Source organism: Euleptes europaea, chromosome 4, assembly GCF_029931775.1.
Source record: "Euleptes europaea isolate rEulEur1 chromosome 4, rEulEur1.hap1, whole genome shotgun sequence".
Lineage (NCBI taxonomy): Eukaryota > Metazoa > Chordata > Lepidosauria > Squamata > Sphaerodactylidae > Euleptes > Euleptes europaea.
The window spans coordinates 97975463-97991986 of NC_079315.1; the positions used below are offsets into that span (position 1 = coordinate 97975463).

At 46.7% G+C, this 16524-nt stretch overlaps 1 protein-coding gene across 1 annotated transcript in view; it reads right to left on the bottom strand.

Annotated features, from left to right (window-relative positions):
* Nucleotides 1-11804, bottom strand: part of IL31RA (interleukin 31 receptor A) — a 30300-nt gene extending 18496 nt beyond the window's left edge. Inside the window, 6 exon segments of the mRNA XM_056849038.1 lie at nucleotides 1840-1973; nucleotides 5627-5787; nucleotides 9024-9159; nucleotides 9410-9720; nucleotides 10471-10477; nucleotides 11750-11804. Coding sequence (XP_056705016.1) covers nucleotides 1840-1973; nucleotides 5627-5787; nucleotides 9024-9159; nucleotides 9410-9720; nucleotides 10471-10477; nucleotides 11750-11804 — 804 coding nt within the window.
* Between the last annotated feature and the right edge of the window lie 4720 nt (nucleotides 11805-16524).

Below are 16524 nucleotides of genomic sequence, written 5' to 3' on the forward strand. Positions count from 1 at the left end.
TCTTGATACTTACAGGACGATGATTAGCACATTACCTTTGATACTTTTTGCAGGACAATGATTCAGCTCAAACCCAACCCCTTTCTGACTATATATTACTCTTCCTACACACTTGACACTGAGAGACACTGTCCTTCAGTGTAACTCCTCTGAAGATGCCTGCCGCAGCTGCTGGCAAAACGTCAGAAAAGAAAATACCAAGACCACGGTCACACAGCCCGGATAACCTACAAGAACCAATGAACTCTGACCGTGAAAGCCTTCGACAATACAATACCATGCATTTGCTACTTCCTGTTGCAGTATGGCCCAAGAGGAAGATGGGACTGAAAAAAGAAATGGGTCTCAGCACTATGCTCCCTACTGAAGTGGGAGTCAACAGAGAATCTGGGACACAGCATCTTTACAACACCCCAGCGCACTGGCTCTTTCCACACAGGTTATTTACCCCAGGATTGATGCTGTTGTGAAGCAGAGTTTTTTTTCCTGCTTCTCCACAGCTTCATGGAGCATTCATGTCCCTCTCAGGGCTTCCCTGGCTTTTCTCCAGTCTTTCCCAAACCTGGTTTGCTCTGAGGGTTTGGGAAAGCTTGCCCATATGGCTGTCGTGTGGGTAGGAAAGTTCCGATTTTCCCAGTTCCACCAACATGACAGCCATTTTTTCCGCAGAGGCAATTTCTTCCCCCCACCACCAGGTGGCTTTTTTTAAAAAACTGACAACTGAACATTGTTCTATCTATATAACGTTAACAACATGTGTAGCAGGTTCTCTGAATTCCCAGCTTTCATTTAGCCTCTAGCATGTTTTGTTGCAGAGATATATGAAGAAAGGCACAGAGAGACACTTTTTTTTTAAGGAAAGCTGGGGATTCAAAGAACCTGTTACACATATTGTTATAACAATATTCAATTGTCGATTTAAAAAAAACTTTTAAAAGCCCTGGTAGTATGGGGGGATGGCTGCTGCCCAGAGGTCAGGGCAAGGCAGCTACGGGGAAAACCCGCCATGCGGAAGTTCCTTTGCCACTGTGCGTGAGGAAACAACACATGCCTGTCCCATGATATAGATTTGTAACAAAGAGGAATTGGCTACTCTAAAAGTACTCCATCAATTTAACTAATGGGATGGATCCAACCATCCTCCAAGTAGCTGCCCTCCAGCCTAACGGAAGAGCCGCTTAAATTTGGAGGATGCCTCCTTAGAATGGAAGAAGACTTCACACTTGAGCAAAAAAGGAAAGGTGGGGTACAAATGTCTTAATTAATAAATAAAACGTTGCTCAATAAGAGTGGTAGCATGGGGTAGGATCCATCTCAACATCTCTTGCTTGACTGGCTAAGACCTATATCACATTTTATGTAGGTATCATGTTTGACATAGATATACCTCTATTACATCAGTGTTTCTTGTGGTAAAAAAATATTAAAGCTTCATTATTATGTGTATAATTAATGGCTTCTTTTCTAAGCCAAATACTTCTTGTAGAATCCCCATCTCCCATACCCCTTCTAAGCACTGAATAAATCCCCCCCACAGAACAATTAACTGCCATAGGGTTTTTATTGCGTTCTGCACATGCCCAGGCACTGTTCAGAAAAGCTACTTTTCAGGCAGCACGGGTTAATCTTTGCCTGTGGATTTCTTTCCTCTGTTGCTAGCTTATGTAGCTAGAGTATCATCAAGCAGAAGATCGGCAAGGTTATCTGACATTTCCCACCCAGAAATATCAGTGTTTTGAATCATATTTTAACATGGAATTAACCAACAGAAGTCACATCTATCATGCCAACTAGATTATGAAATCTAGAAAAGTATCACCTAATTAAGATACAACTCACCGAGTCATTTTGCTTCAAATTTCTGTATCGTATCTGGCACTTGACTCCATTCCTTTTTCTTTCCCAGGAAACTGTTAGCATTTTCTTCACTCCTGGAATTTTTTTCACTTTGACAGGAGTTGGTTTAATCTTCACTGGAATAGAGAAACAAAGCTCTCATGCTTTTTAATAATAAGCAATATACTGCGTCCAATAATCTAACGGGTGCAGCATGAAAGGCTCTGTTTTAGTGGGCAGCAGGTAGAGGAGGGTAGGCCCACTATCCTTAGTGTGAAATCTCAAGAACCACTGGAGGTGCCCCATTCACCCAGCACAAAAGTGACCTTATGCCAACGAAAAGGGTGAACTATGTGGTTAGGAAAGGGTTTGGACCAGTCTTGTTATGAATAGACTCCCCTGCACATAATGCAAGGACTATAGCAAGATTAAACATTTAAAAACGGCTTCTCCACAACCTTCAGACTAATACTGAACCAAGTGAATACAACAAACAGAGAGAGCTTTAACAGTTCTGTTATAGTCCCTTTCTTTCCTAGAGCATCCAAGTCAAATTGGAGTTGAGCAACTTCTTCATCAAAGCGCACAGGAAAAAATACCACAATGGATAAGTGGTTAAATCCCTCAGAGTCCTAGAAACTGATTTTTAAAAACTGTGCTGTGTTTGAGGGGTCATCTGAGCATTCTTACAGCAATTTGGAAACTCCTATTGCTAGCATTTAAGTGCAAAAGTCCTCTCCCCTCCAAGATGCAGCTCCAATGACACATGGCCAAGGGAAAGGAATTGTACTTTCCTGCTCATTCCCTTTGATAGAATAATAGAGTTGAAAGGGGCCATACAGGCCATCTAGTCCAACCCCCTGCTCAATGCAAGATCAGCCTAAAGCATCCCTGACAAGTGTTTGTCCAGCTGCTGCTTGAAGACTGCAAGAGAGGAGGAACTCACCACCTCCCTAGGCAGCCAGTTCCAATACTCTTACTGTAAAATAATTCTTCCTAATGCCCAGCCAGTACCTTTCTGCCCGTAATTTATACCCATTATTGCGAGTCCAATCTTCTGCTGCCAGAAGGAACAGCTCCCTACCCTCATCTAAGTGGCAGCCTTTCAAAGACTTAAAGAGAGCAATCATGTGTCCCCCCCTTAACCTCCTCTTGTCCAGAGTAAACATTCCTAAGTCCCTCAGTCTTTCCTTGTGGGGCTTGGTCTCCAGGCCCCTGATCTCATTGCTCTCCTCTGCACTAGCTCCAATCTGTCCACATGGTACATGACTGTGCACTGCAGCAAAAGCACTTGTTGCAGAGAAGGTGGGTGGGTTATGTGAATGCACTGAACATCATTTATATTAAGCAACCTTCATAAAATAATTAATAAGAATAACAATTCTTCATCGCACTGATGCATATAAACTAGAAAGTTGACCTATCTTGGGGTGGGTTCAGGTTCAACTAGGAGAAGAGAGCCTTGAGCACTGCCCTGCCAAAGGATGCTTCTGCTCTGACTCTGAAGTCAAGGGTATTGTGCTTCACAAAGGTAGAAGGCTGGATCCAGGTGGCTGCTCTGCATCAGCCTAGCTATTGAACAAACAAAGCTGAGTCTTCCGTCACAGCATGTGCCTCAGGAGATGCGGACCAGAGGCATGCATGATGGTGGAGAGCAGCTGCAGTGGCCATGGTCCTAGAGCTACATCCCATAGCATGCTTAGATGTCAGAATTTGTTGCTTGGTGAGATGAAGTGCCTCAGCTTTAAAAAGTAGTGGCCATCCATCCTCAACCAATGCATAATTTTGAAAGCCTCCATCATGTTCCCCCGGTATTCTTTTCTTTAAACTAAACATAAGAAAAGCCATGCTGGATCAGACTAAGGCCCAACAAGTCCAGCAATCTGTTCCCCCAGTGCCTCTAGGAAGCCCACTACAAACAAGATGACTGCAGCATTATCCTGCCTGTGTTCCACAACACCCAAGATAATAGGCAATCTCCTCTGATACTAGAGAGAATAGATATGCAGCATGACTAGTATCCATTTTAACTAGTAGCCATGAGTACCCCTCTCCTCCATGAACATGTCCACTCCCCTCTTAAAGCCTTCCAAGTTGGCAGCCATCACCGCATCCTGGGGCAGGGAGTTCCACAATTTAACTATGCGTTGTGTGAAGAAATACTTCCTTTTGCCTGTTTTGAATCTCTCACCCTCCAGGATCCTAGTAGGATCCTAGTTTCAGCAATGTATACATAGTAGTACAGGCAACAGTCCATAAAAACTGATCCAAGTAACTTTGTGAATCATTTAATACAGTGCAACCCTACAGCTTGCATAGAAAAGCTCTCTTGAATAATTCAGTTTGCAAAGATTGCAGAAAGCCAGGAGAGTGGGAGCCTTCCTGAACTCCTCAGGCAAGGCAGTCCATAAGAATGGGGGGCACAACGGAGAAGCACATGTAGATGTGCAAGACCTCCACCTGAGACCCTGGAGAGCCAGTCTGAGTAGATAATACTGACTACTGATGGACCACGGGTCTGATTCAGCGTATGGCCACTTCATATTTTCATGTGTGTTCATGCACTGGGGAGATGAGTAAGCAAGACCCAAGCACAGAACAATTCAGTGCTTATAGACACAAATAGTTCTGGCTGGATTAAGACAAAAGGTTTACCACCTTCCCACCTTGCAGGGCTCTTAACAGAAGGAGGAGAGGTTGGTTTTAATTAATGAGTCTCAGTAGGGAAATGGTTAACCTCACCAAACACATATAATTACCCAATCAAAACTGGAGCACCAAACTGCTGCTATTTCCATATATATAAGCATGGTGGAAAAACCATTCACAGATCTTCCAATGTTAAGTCCATTTGATCCTAGGGCAAGATTAGTGAGGCTCAATTGGTTCAAAAATGTCCTCTGCCAGCCAGAGTATTGAGTCTCCAGGGCAGCCGCAACCCTTAAAGCATTGTTTCCCAACCAATGGGCCGGGACCCAAAAGTGGGTCACAGGCCACCCCCTGCCCTTTTCTTTTTGTATCACAGAAACCAAGATCTGACCCTGGAAACAGTACCTTCCATGTCATACATTAGTAGTATATGTTCTTCACTGCATATACGTGTTGATCAAGTGAAACAGGTCCTGATGGTCACTAGAATGAGTGAGAATCTTGGGATTTAGAGGGAATAGTGGAGAAGGAGAGGGTGGTCAAAGGCTATAATGTAACCTCCATATGAAAGGCTGTGTATGTCGAAAAGCCACTTGCTTGGGGTTCATAGTAGGGGCAGCTGCACCCTTTGTGTGATGTATGTTGCATTCTCAAAAACGTCTGGTTAGCCACTGTAGAAAATGGAATATTGAACTAGATTTGCAAGGTCACACTTTCCTTTAAGCGCCAACCATACCAAGTAAATTTGGACCTATGAGTCACCATACTGAAAAGCTTGGGAACCGCTGCCTTAAAGTAAAGTAACTTGAGTTAAGTGGACCAATAATACATTATGAAAAAGCTGCTTACATTGACATACGTTCTCCTGGGTAGCTGGAAGAGGTGCATGGTGACATGGAAACTAGGAAAGCATGACTTATGAGTAAAGAAAATGCACATTAATTGAAGGGGAAGAGGGGAACTGGCCATTAAAGTGGTTTAAAGTGCTCTTATGATTTTTGTCTCACAATTTCTATCACACAGAAATTCCTGCCGGAGTTTTTCTGTTACAAAAGCTCTGCATAGAGTATGTCTGTCCAAGCATACAAATGATGTCTGTTTCTTACACCAATATTTGAAATAAGTTTATTTTATAACTCACAAATTTCCTCTGAATTTTGGGGAATACACAATGACTCTGCTTTCCCCAACGGATTTTCTAATTTAAGCTGGATACAAAACTCAGGATAGTGTATGTCAGTCTGGAAGTTCCAAGATCTTGAACCATTCTTGCTTCTCCAGGTGTCGTTTAAAAACCAGCCTCTGACAAGTGAGCTGTTAAGAACATAAGAACATAAGAAAGGCCCTGCTGGATCAGACCAAGGCCCATCAAGTCCAGCAGTCTGTTCACACAGTGGCCAACCAGGTGCCTCTAGGAAGCCCACAAACAAGACGACTGCAGCAGCACCATCCTGCCTGTGTTCCACCACACCTAAAATAATAGGCATGCTCCTCTGATACTAGAGAGAATAGGAATGCAGCACGACTAGTATCCATTCTAACTAATAGCCATGAATATCCCTTTCCTCCATGAATATGTCCACTCCCCTCTTAAAGCTCTCCAAGCTGGCAGCCATCACCACATCCTGGGGCAGGGAGTTCCACAATTTAACTATGCATTGTGTGAAAAAATACTTCCTTTTATCTGTTTTGAATCTCTCACCCTCCAGCTTTAGCAGATGACCCCTTGTTCTAGTATTATGGGAGAGGGAGAAAAACAGTGTTGTTGAAAAACAGTGCATTAATAAACATTCTCTATGGGACAGAAGAGCTCAACAAGTTTAATGACGTTATTCAGTAAAACCTCTTCCAGATTCAAAGCAAACAGAAAAGAACAATGCAAGATAAGCATCAATATGTCTAATATTCAACATGTGCTCACTTTGGCAGCACATATACTAAAAAAAAGGAATATTCAACATGGCCCCATCTGGGAATACTTAAAACCAGATATTGGAGCCATGAACAGACAAAACAGACCTTTGTACAAACCCAAGAAAAGCTCGATTTGCAGAAAAATCTGAAACCTTAATAGGAAAATCATTGGGGGTAAAAAAAACCCACCCAAAATAACAGAAGCAGGGTCTGTACCATTAAGAAATAGATGCTCCCTGAGATTTCAGTGGCCATGGGGGGTTGCTAAACCAGCCTCCAAATGTTGGTGTGTGGGGGTTTTTTTGGTCAGTTAAAAGTCAGGGGCCAAAATGGAGGGGGCAGGGCTCTTTCCAGGGCTATTTTTGGCCTCCCAGTCCAGCCCTGCTCCCCTTGCTCCTGACCTGGAATGCGGACTCATTGGGTTCAGGCACAGCAACAACCACTGAGCAACCTGCTACCGCGCAATTTGCACAACTCAATCAGTTGTGGTGGTGGCTATGTCTTGATGCTATACAACTCACCTGCACCCAGCAGCAGCCTCCACGACAGTTCATCTTGCTACTTCCTATCACAAAACTTTTGCAACCAGGCCAGACTTTTTCCCAGCGATAAACTGACTCGATGAACCAGAACGCAAGGACAGTTCATGCCAAGACATTCTGCTCTTTTACATGCAGTCCTGATGCCCTAAACATTTACCGTATTTTTCGCTCTATAACATGCACTTTTCCCCCTCGCTTTTGAGGAGGAAAATGTCTGTGCGTGTTATGGAGCAAATGTGCACAGAGCTGGCTGGGGCCGCTGGAACGGCGTGCCCAGCCGGCTCTGCACATTCGCTCTAGGCGCACTGGAACGACGCTAGCTGTGCGTCCCCGGGGCGCACAGAGCCGGCAGGGCAGGCAGCACAGAGTAGTTTAAAGACCCACCGCCCCCCTTCCCAGGAAGGGGGGCTGTGGGTCTTTAACCTCCCCCCCCCCGAGCGCTTGCCGGTCCCGAGGCTCAGCTGTTGGGCGCGGGGGCGAGCTTCAGGACCGGGAAGTGCGCGGGGGGGGGGGGGCGAAGATGGTGGTGCTGGGGCGGCTCCTGCTGGGCTCCTGGGCGGCCGGCGCCGGAGGTAACTGGACCCGCGGCCTGGCTTCCTTCACCGGGCGGGAAGGAAGGAGGGTCTCCTCAGAAGGGGCTCCCCTCCCCCCCGCCCCGGCTTGCCCTCCCCCCCGCCCCGGCTCCCCCTCCCCCACCCTCCCTCCGCGGGCGAAGGCAGCGTCTCCCCCTCAGGCCTACCCCACCCCTCCACCCCTGGCCTTCCTTTCTTCCCTCTCCCACTTCCCCCTCGGCGATCCCCGCTGCACGGAGGCCAGGCGAGCGGAAGGGAAGGAGGGTGGGCCCGGCGGATCGGCCCGGCGGCGGGATCCAGACTCGCTCTCCGCCTGCCGCACCCCGCCTCTGTGCAGCGAGTGGGGGTGGCTGGGCTGGCGGAGGCACCGGTTGATGCCCCCTCCTCTCTCCCCCCGTTCTTGAGCCTTCCCCCCTCCCTCCCTGGGAGCACACGGGCCAGATCCGACAGCGCATGCCAGCCAGAAGCCCTCCCCTCTCCCTTACCAGGCACACATGGGGCCACTTTCCCTCCTCCCTCCCCGGGCGCACACGGGCCGGATCCAGCCTGGCACACCAGCCTGCAGCCTTCCCTCCTCCCTCGCTGGCCGCACCCAGGCCGGATCTGGCCCCGCGCGCCAGCTGAAGCCTTTCCTTCTCCTTCCCCGTGCGCACATGGGCCGGATCCGGGCTCGCCTGGGCCAGGGGCGGGTGGGAGCGGAGGCACCAGGGACTGAACCTGGTACCTCCTGCATGTCCAGCAGAGGCTCTGCCACTGAGCTCACAGCCCCCTCCCCTCGCTTTCCCCGCCGCCCCCTCTCCCGTGCGATCCTGGCCCCAGAGAGGGCCAGGCTTGCTTTCCCCGCCGCCCCCCCCCCCCGCTCTCCCAGGCACAGACAGGCTGCCCATTGGTTTGCATGGCAGTAGACCTAGCCTCCTGACTGACAGGAAACTAGGTCTACTGCCATGCAAACCAATGGGCAGCCTGACTGTGCCCGGGAGAGGGGGGGCGGTGGGGAAAGCGAGCCTGGCCCTCTCCGGGTCTCCGTGGGGTCTCCGTGGGGGGGGTCCTCCCATTGGTTTGCATGGCAGTAGACCTGGCCTCCTGACTGAGACAGGAGGCCAGGTCTACTGCCATGCAAACCAATGGGTAGACCTGGCCTCCCTGGGGCATTCACTCCATAAGACAAGTTTTTAGAGGAGGAAAACAAGATTATGGTGTTATGGTCAGGTGCGTGTTATGGAGCGAAAAATACGGTATTTGCATGGACACATGTAACATGCGACTGTGAAGCTATACATTTTCAAACCAATTCTGTAATCCTAGCCCTATTTGCATTGTTTATTGGATGTCTCAGGCTGTCTGATTGATTTTTTAACATATATTTTGCAATCCGTCTTGAGTCTCAGCAAGCGGGCTATAAATGAAGTAAATAAATTATAAATAACTTTGTAATTATGGGACTACCTGCTGAGTCTGTAATCGAGTTCAACTCAGATACCTATAAATGGCTTGCCATTGTTTTGTATACCGTAATAGTAGCACTTACTTTCCAAGAATTGTGTAGTTTGTTTCAATGTATGTATCTCGTTCAAAAGTCCAACTGCAAGTAATATTTTTGCCCTCATAATTAATGCAAGAAATATTTTCAGGTCTCTGTGGTGCAACTATAATCAAAGGAACAAGAAAGAGAGGGGATCATCAGTCATTAATTTGTATTTAATATGACAGAAAATGTATGGACAGTTTCACATTAAGAACACTTAACTGTATGGAATTGTCTAAACCTTATTATCTCCACAGCTATAAACATTACTTCCACCCTTACTCCATTGTACATACATTTTGTTAAATATTTATAAATATTAAACTGCTTATAACACTCATCTCTAATTCAAAATGTTTAAGTTTACTTACATCCTGATTTAACTTCAGTTTGAGCCAGATGTTGCTTTTCATGGGGAAAATCAACATAGCATTTCACGTGAGCCTCTCCATAAGTAAAATTATGGATAATAACTCCAGAGACAGAATCATTGACAATTACATAGTTGTCTTTTGCAATCGTATCCCCATTCAGTGTCCAGATTATATGACTTGCATTTTTATAGGGATAGAGCTTTTTGCCAAGACTACAAAAAAGTTGCAGGGTTGAACCTCTTTCGATTGTGGGAGACAAAGGAAACATATGATGATGCCCCACATCTGAATCTATTAAAAGAAAATCACTTAATTAGAAACATTTAGAGTAAAAACACACATACACAAGCACACATTCAGCGGAGATGCAGATCTGCTCCATTTATGTGTACCTGGGTCCACTCCTTCCCCATCAATGACTCCTTATCAACTAAATATCCTGTCTTTGATCTGACATAAACACGATTTCACAGTATACTCCCAAATTACTGCATCTTGCAAAATGGTGTTATTGTGAAAATGCTTCGCACTAATGCAACTTTAGCTGAATCAATTTTCCTGCTTTTTTGAAAACACACACATGCACACACACATGAACACATGCAGCTGCCTTGCCAGTCCCTCTTTGCACCCAGCGGGAGATTTTTGGGGCGGAGCCTGAGGAGGGCGGTGTTTGGGGAGGGGAGGGACTTCAATGCCATAGAGTTCAATTGCTAAAGCAGCCATTTTTCTCCAGGTTATCTGATCTCTATCAGCTGGAGATCAGCTGAATTAGCAGATCTCCTGCTACTACCTGGCAGTTGGCAACCCTACTTATACTGCGTCATACCATTGGTCTATCAAGGGCAGTACTTAGTAGGGTTGCCAGGTCCCTCTTCACCACTGGCGGGAGGTTTTTGGGGTGGAGCCTCAGGAGGGCGGGGTTTGGGGAGAGGAGGGATTTCAATCCCATAGAGTCCAATTGCCAAAGCAGCCATTTTCACCAGGTGAACTGGTATCTATTGGCAGGAAGTCAGTGGTAATAGCAGATCTCCAGCTACTACCTGGAGGTTAGCAACCCTAGTACTTAGGGATGCCAACAGGTTCAGAAATACCTGGCAATTTGAGGGTGGAGCCTGGGAGGGAGGGGTTTAGGGAGGGGAGGGACCTCAGTAGTGTAAAATGCCATGCAATCCACCTTCCAAAGCAGCCATTTTCTCCCAGAGAAGTGGAATAAATGTATTAAATAAATAATAAGCAATCCATGTAGTCTGGAGATCAGCTCTAATTATGGAAGCTCTCCGGCCCCCACTTGGGGGTTGGCACTATCATACTGCCTACTCTAACTGGTAGCAGCTCTCCAGGCTCTCAGGTAGAGGGTCGTTCACATCAGCTACTACCTGATCCCTTTATCTGGAGATGCTGGGGATTGAACTTGGGACCTTCTGCATGCCAAGTAGAGGTTTTGCAACTGAGTGGCAGCCCCTCCCCCAGATCATTCACAAACCACCTACACTTATGAGTACTGTAACACATGAGCTCCAGTTTACAGATATCAGCTTTTTATACTTCCTGCAATTTGTGTTGTACCTTGTGAAGTCTACACAGTGGTTGCAGATGCTGTTTTACCTATCAGTAGGATCCCTGTTGCACATTATGCTGTTCATGCTTATTGACTGACTACTGTGTGTGAAGAAACTGGTGAAGAATCAAACCCAAAATATAGCCACCACTAGGTTTGCCAACCTCCAGGTACAAGCTGGAGATCTCCTGCTATTAGAACTGATCTCCAGCTGATAAAGATCAGTTCCCCTGGAGAAAATGGCAGCTTTGGCAATTGGACTCTATGGCATTAAAGTCCCTCCCCTCCACAAACCCTGCCCTCTTAAGGCTCAGCCACAAAAACCTCCTGCCAGTGGCAAAGGGGGACCTGGCAACCCTAGCCACCACTCTTATTTATATGCATTAAGGACATATTATCTAACTGAGGAGTCTGTTCTGCTTCTACTTTTAGGTCCCCACAGCTATATTTCCTCAAGCTCCCATGAACCACCCCATTCATTGAAATGGAGCTTGTACAAGTGAAATTGCAAATGGATTTCACTAGCATATGAAAGGCAGTACAGGCCTCTCTTCTGTCCCCAGAAGGGACAAGTGAAACTTAATTTAAGATTCAGCTGAGAGAAATTAGAAGGTTTTAAACAGTTCACACATGGCTTTTTAGGAGATGTAAGCACCAGATTTGCTGACTAAGCCCAGCGACATTACTTTGAGGTAAATAACACTGATTTCAATACAGTTTTCTTCTGCTTAGAATTCCACCATAGTATTACTAGATATAGAAATGGTCCAACTTACCTGCAAAGCAGAATTTGCAAAGCACTGTTAAGGTCCAAACCAAAGTGTACAGCATTTTAATTAGAATTGTGGGCAGGCAGCAAACACTGAAACAAAGTTAAGACGCTTTTAAAATAAGCGTATAGTTATATCTGAAGACTGAAAATTCACTTCATGCATTTGATGAAATGGATTCTAACCAAGAAAGCTGAAAATACAATACATCCTTTTTTATGGTGGCACAAGCATCCTTTTTAGTTTTACCACAACAGACTAACATGGCTACTAGAATTTGTCTCTTCTGTTTACTCAATTTGTGCCAAGACTGCACTAAGGCTTATTTTCAGCAGAGGCTGCGTTCTGGAAAAAAAATACTTCTAGGCATGAACAGAATGCCTTTCCTTCAACACTGAAAAGCTGCAGTCGCTTTTTTTCCTCACACAATTTAATAATTCAGTAGTGTGCTCAAAGATGCAGAGGAAGCAATGACATAATTGAATTATATTTTAAATACCTCTTATGAAAATGAGGATGGGATACACACCCTGTAAAAGGTAATGGTCCCCTGTGCAAGCACCGGGTCATTCCTGACCCATGGGGTGACGTCACATCCCAACGTTTACTAGGCAGACTTTGTTTATGGGGTGGTTTGCTAGTGCCTTTCCCAGACACACCCTGTACCTTTCATAAAATAAGAGGCTTGCTGGATCACATCAGAGGCCTCTCTAGTCCAATGACCAGATTGGACTATGCTGGCCAGCTATATACTTCTAAGAATCCCACCAGCAGGGTCAAGTTGGAACCCTATATATAGCTTACATGTCTATATAAACCTTCATAACTGTGTAAAAGAAGCAGGGGCAGCGTTCCCCACCTTTTCCAGCCAAACTGTTCCTGCCAAAAATGCCTTCCTCTTCCATTTATTAAAGATTCTGAAAACTCCCGTTTTCATTATATCCACCCTTGCAGGTTCCCTATATCATCTACTCAGTTTTCACAGCCTGTGCCTCTCTATGTTGTTGGGGTTTTTTGCCATTAAGTCACAGCTGACTTATGGCGACCCCATAGGGTTTTCAAGGCAAGAGACTTCGGAGGTGATTTTCCATTGCCTGCTTCCACATCACCCTGGTATTCTTTGGAGGTCTCTCATCCAAATACTAACCGGGGTCAGGGCTCAGTGTGTGTGACTGGCCCAAGGTCACCCAGCAAGCTTCCATGGCGCAAGTGGGGATTTGAACCTGGTTTTCCCAGGTCCTAGTCCGACACCTTAACCATTACACCACCAGGCTCTCTATAGTCACGTTCAATTTTTTAATTTTATATTTACAGATACATATCAATGTCTACCAATGTTTGCGAGGAAGAAAAACAGCTATATGTTGTAATTAATTAATATTATATGTAGGGAGGACTCAGGCTGAGACCACTGACCTTGAGCCGAACGGTCGTCACAATAGGCACCCCAACCCAGCATGGATGCATCAGTAGTCACCACCTTAGTAAGAACAAAAACTCCGAACGGGACTCCAGAGGCAAAATTCTCATCCCTAGACCACCAGGTAAGCGATCTGATGACAGCCCTGGGAATGGAAAACTTCTTAGATTGTGCATGGATGTAAGGATTAAAAATTCAAACAAACCAGTTTTGTAATGGGCGCATGTGAAGCCGTGCATAAGGGACAACAGCTGTAGCGGAGGCCATCAAACCCAGGAGTACCTGGATATCAAGGGCAGTATGGAAACGGACAGATTGGAAGCTTTAAGGAAGCACTTTAGCTTCCTTAAAGTGTCCCGCCTGTCATCAGGCAAAAAGGCCTTACCGAATGAGGAATGCAGAATGACCCCTATGAACTGGGTAATCCTAGTGGGGGTTAGTGTAGAAAACCTAGGGTCTATAACAAACGAAGTGTAGTTTGAATCTGAGACTGCACGAGCTCTGATGTTGGGGCGGTAATAAGCCAGTCATCAAGGTAAGAAAATGGAGATGCCCTGAGATCTAAGGTGGGCCATGATCACCGCCATACATTTGGTAAATACTCTAGGAGCAGTAGAGAGGCCAAAAGGGAGTACCGTGTACTGGAAGTAACGGCCCCCAGCCCCGAAGTGGAGATATTTGCGATGCTCGAGAGAGATTCCAATATGGAAATAAGCATCCTTCAAATCAATAACTGCAAACCACCATCCAGGGTTTAATAAAGAGAGGACACGGTGCACTGTCAACATTCGAAACTTTTTAATAACCAAAAACTTGTTCAAACATCTCAGATCAAGGATAGGTTGTAGGCCTCCATCCTTTTTTGCCACTGAAAACAACCTGGAATAAAACCCAACTCCCGGGGAGTCCCTGGGTAAAAGTTGAACTGCCCCTTTTATAACCAATTCCTGCAAGGCTTGACCCAAAGAAGGCAACGTCAGGCGGGAGGGGCACAGTGGAGAAAAAAGAGGTGGTAATGCAACAAACTCCAAACCATAACCAAATTCAATTATGTGCAAAACCCAACTATCGGTGGTGATAGCCTGCCAGGCTGACAGGAAAGGGGCCAGGCAGTCACCAAACTGAACTGTGGAGGGTACCCCCTCCCTCTCCAGTCAGAAAGCAGATTTCTGGCCCTGCTTGGGAGATGAAGGCTTGTGTCCAGAGTTGCAAGTTCTGTTACGGCCACGTCTATTCTGCTGGTAGGGTTGGTAGGGCCTGTTTTGCCAATACTGGGGTTGGTATTGCCCTTGTCAAGGCCCACGATTCTGAGGTTGGTGATCTCTGTAGAAGAAATGCGGTCGCTGGAAGGTAGAAGGAGGCGGTGCAGAAACCCCCATGTACCTGGCTGTTTGCTTCTGGGCCTTCAGCTGCTTCAACGCCTCATCAGTTGAGGTAGCAAATAAAGTTTTGCCATCAAATGGCAAATCCTCGATATGATTTTTAACATCCTGTGAGAGGTTGGTCGATCTGAGGCAGGAAAAACGTTGAAGGGACACAAAGGCAGCCATAGCTCTGGCATAGCAATCGGAGCCATGGCGGCCAGCATTCATTTGGTTACTAGCCAACTTGATGCCCTCATTCATAACTACTCTGGCTAAAGGACGTTGTTCGTCGGGCAGAAACTCCATGAAAGTGTTTTCGGTTCCATAAGTAACCTTGATATACAGCCATAAACGCTTGATAATTGGCTATACGGAACCCTAGCGCATCTGCAGAATAACCTTTGCGACTGCGAACGTCAATTTTCCTGCTGTCCTTGTCCACAAGAGTAGAACTGATAACCTGGTGATGTTTAGCCTGAACCTCCACCACTATCATAGAGGAAGTCGGGGGGTGTGAGAACAAGAACTCACAATCCGAAGGCTGAATTCTATAAATGTTTTCCACCTTACGCAAGGTGGAGGAGCAAGTGGAGGGTTTCTCCCTAACCCGCTTGGCATTGTCCATAAAGTCAGACAATACAGGTAAGGAGACCGTTAGAGGGGCTTCAGAATAAATCAGTGCCAAAATCTTTTCTTTAGGCTTTAGCGCTGAAGAAGTGATATCAACCTCCAAAGATTTAGCCAGGCGCAGCATCTGGTCAGCAAACCCCCGAATGTCCTCATTGGGGGAACCAGGGAGACCACTAAAGGCTTCATCAGGGGATGGATCCGAGGGGGCTTCGGAACCAACATAAGAACGGCAAGGCGCTGATTCCTTGTCAGAGTCCGACCCACTGCCGTGGGCAGAGAACTGGGAGTCTCTAACATGACCTGGAACTGGCGGGAGACCTTGGAACAAAGCCAACCATGGAGCTTGTTGTTGCTGGTAAGGCACTGGGAACCAAGGCATACCATATGGGTTCCATGGAGCAGGGTTCTGCATCGGCCATTGCTGGGGCCACCAAGCTTGTGGACCGATAGGCTGTTGAACCGGCATGGATCCAAGCGCCTGCGCAGAGGTAGAAGGCTGGTTCGGGGCCGATGGCATAGGAGGTAAAAACATAGACTTTGCCAACTCCAAGTCAGACATTGAAAAATCAGGAAAAGCCACCTGGGAAATGGGAGATTCGGAACCCAAATGAGGCGAAGGGGTCCTAGGAGGGGGCGGGGTACTCGGCTCCTCCAACCCTGTCGGATCCGTAACGCTTGGAACCGAGGAAGCCGCAGCAGCGGTCTTAGCGGCTTTAGCAGGTTTAACCCACTTATCCAAGTGTTTCGTTTTACGCTTAGCCTTTTTGGCTGCCTGCTCAGAGGCACCTTTCTTTGGAACCTTGGGTTCAGTGGAGGCAGCGCGTTTGCGCTCCGAGGAGGATGGATCCATGTGCACGGAACCAACAGGTTCCAATACTGCCAATTGCTTATGCCCGGCTGAAGAATTCGAAGCTGGCGTCTTTGAGCCTAACAAAGCCTTTTCACAGAGCCACGATTTGAGCTTGTCAGCCCTGGCTCTGGGTGTAAAGAGAATACAAATCCGACAAGTCGACATATTATGGCCTTCACCAAGGCAGTACACGCAAAGAGCATGATCGTTGGACTTGGGCATCTTCGCGCCGCACTTTTGACATTTCTTAAAGTGCGTCTGAAGACGACATATTAGAACTTTTTGATAACAGAGTGAAATACGTCACCAAAAATCGGTTGTAGAAGACTAGCGAAGCTAGAAACTGTCCTTTCCCGAACGGCGGCAGAGAAAGAACTGAGGGAATACGGGGGTGCCGCCACTAGAGGGCTCCGTTTCGGCGGGAAAACGGACGCATGCGCAGATGGAGAGGCGCCCCCTATTCTAGCCATTAGAAACTATGGAATCTTCCTGGCGGCAGGTCTGCGCGTGCACAGTC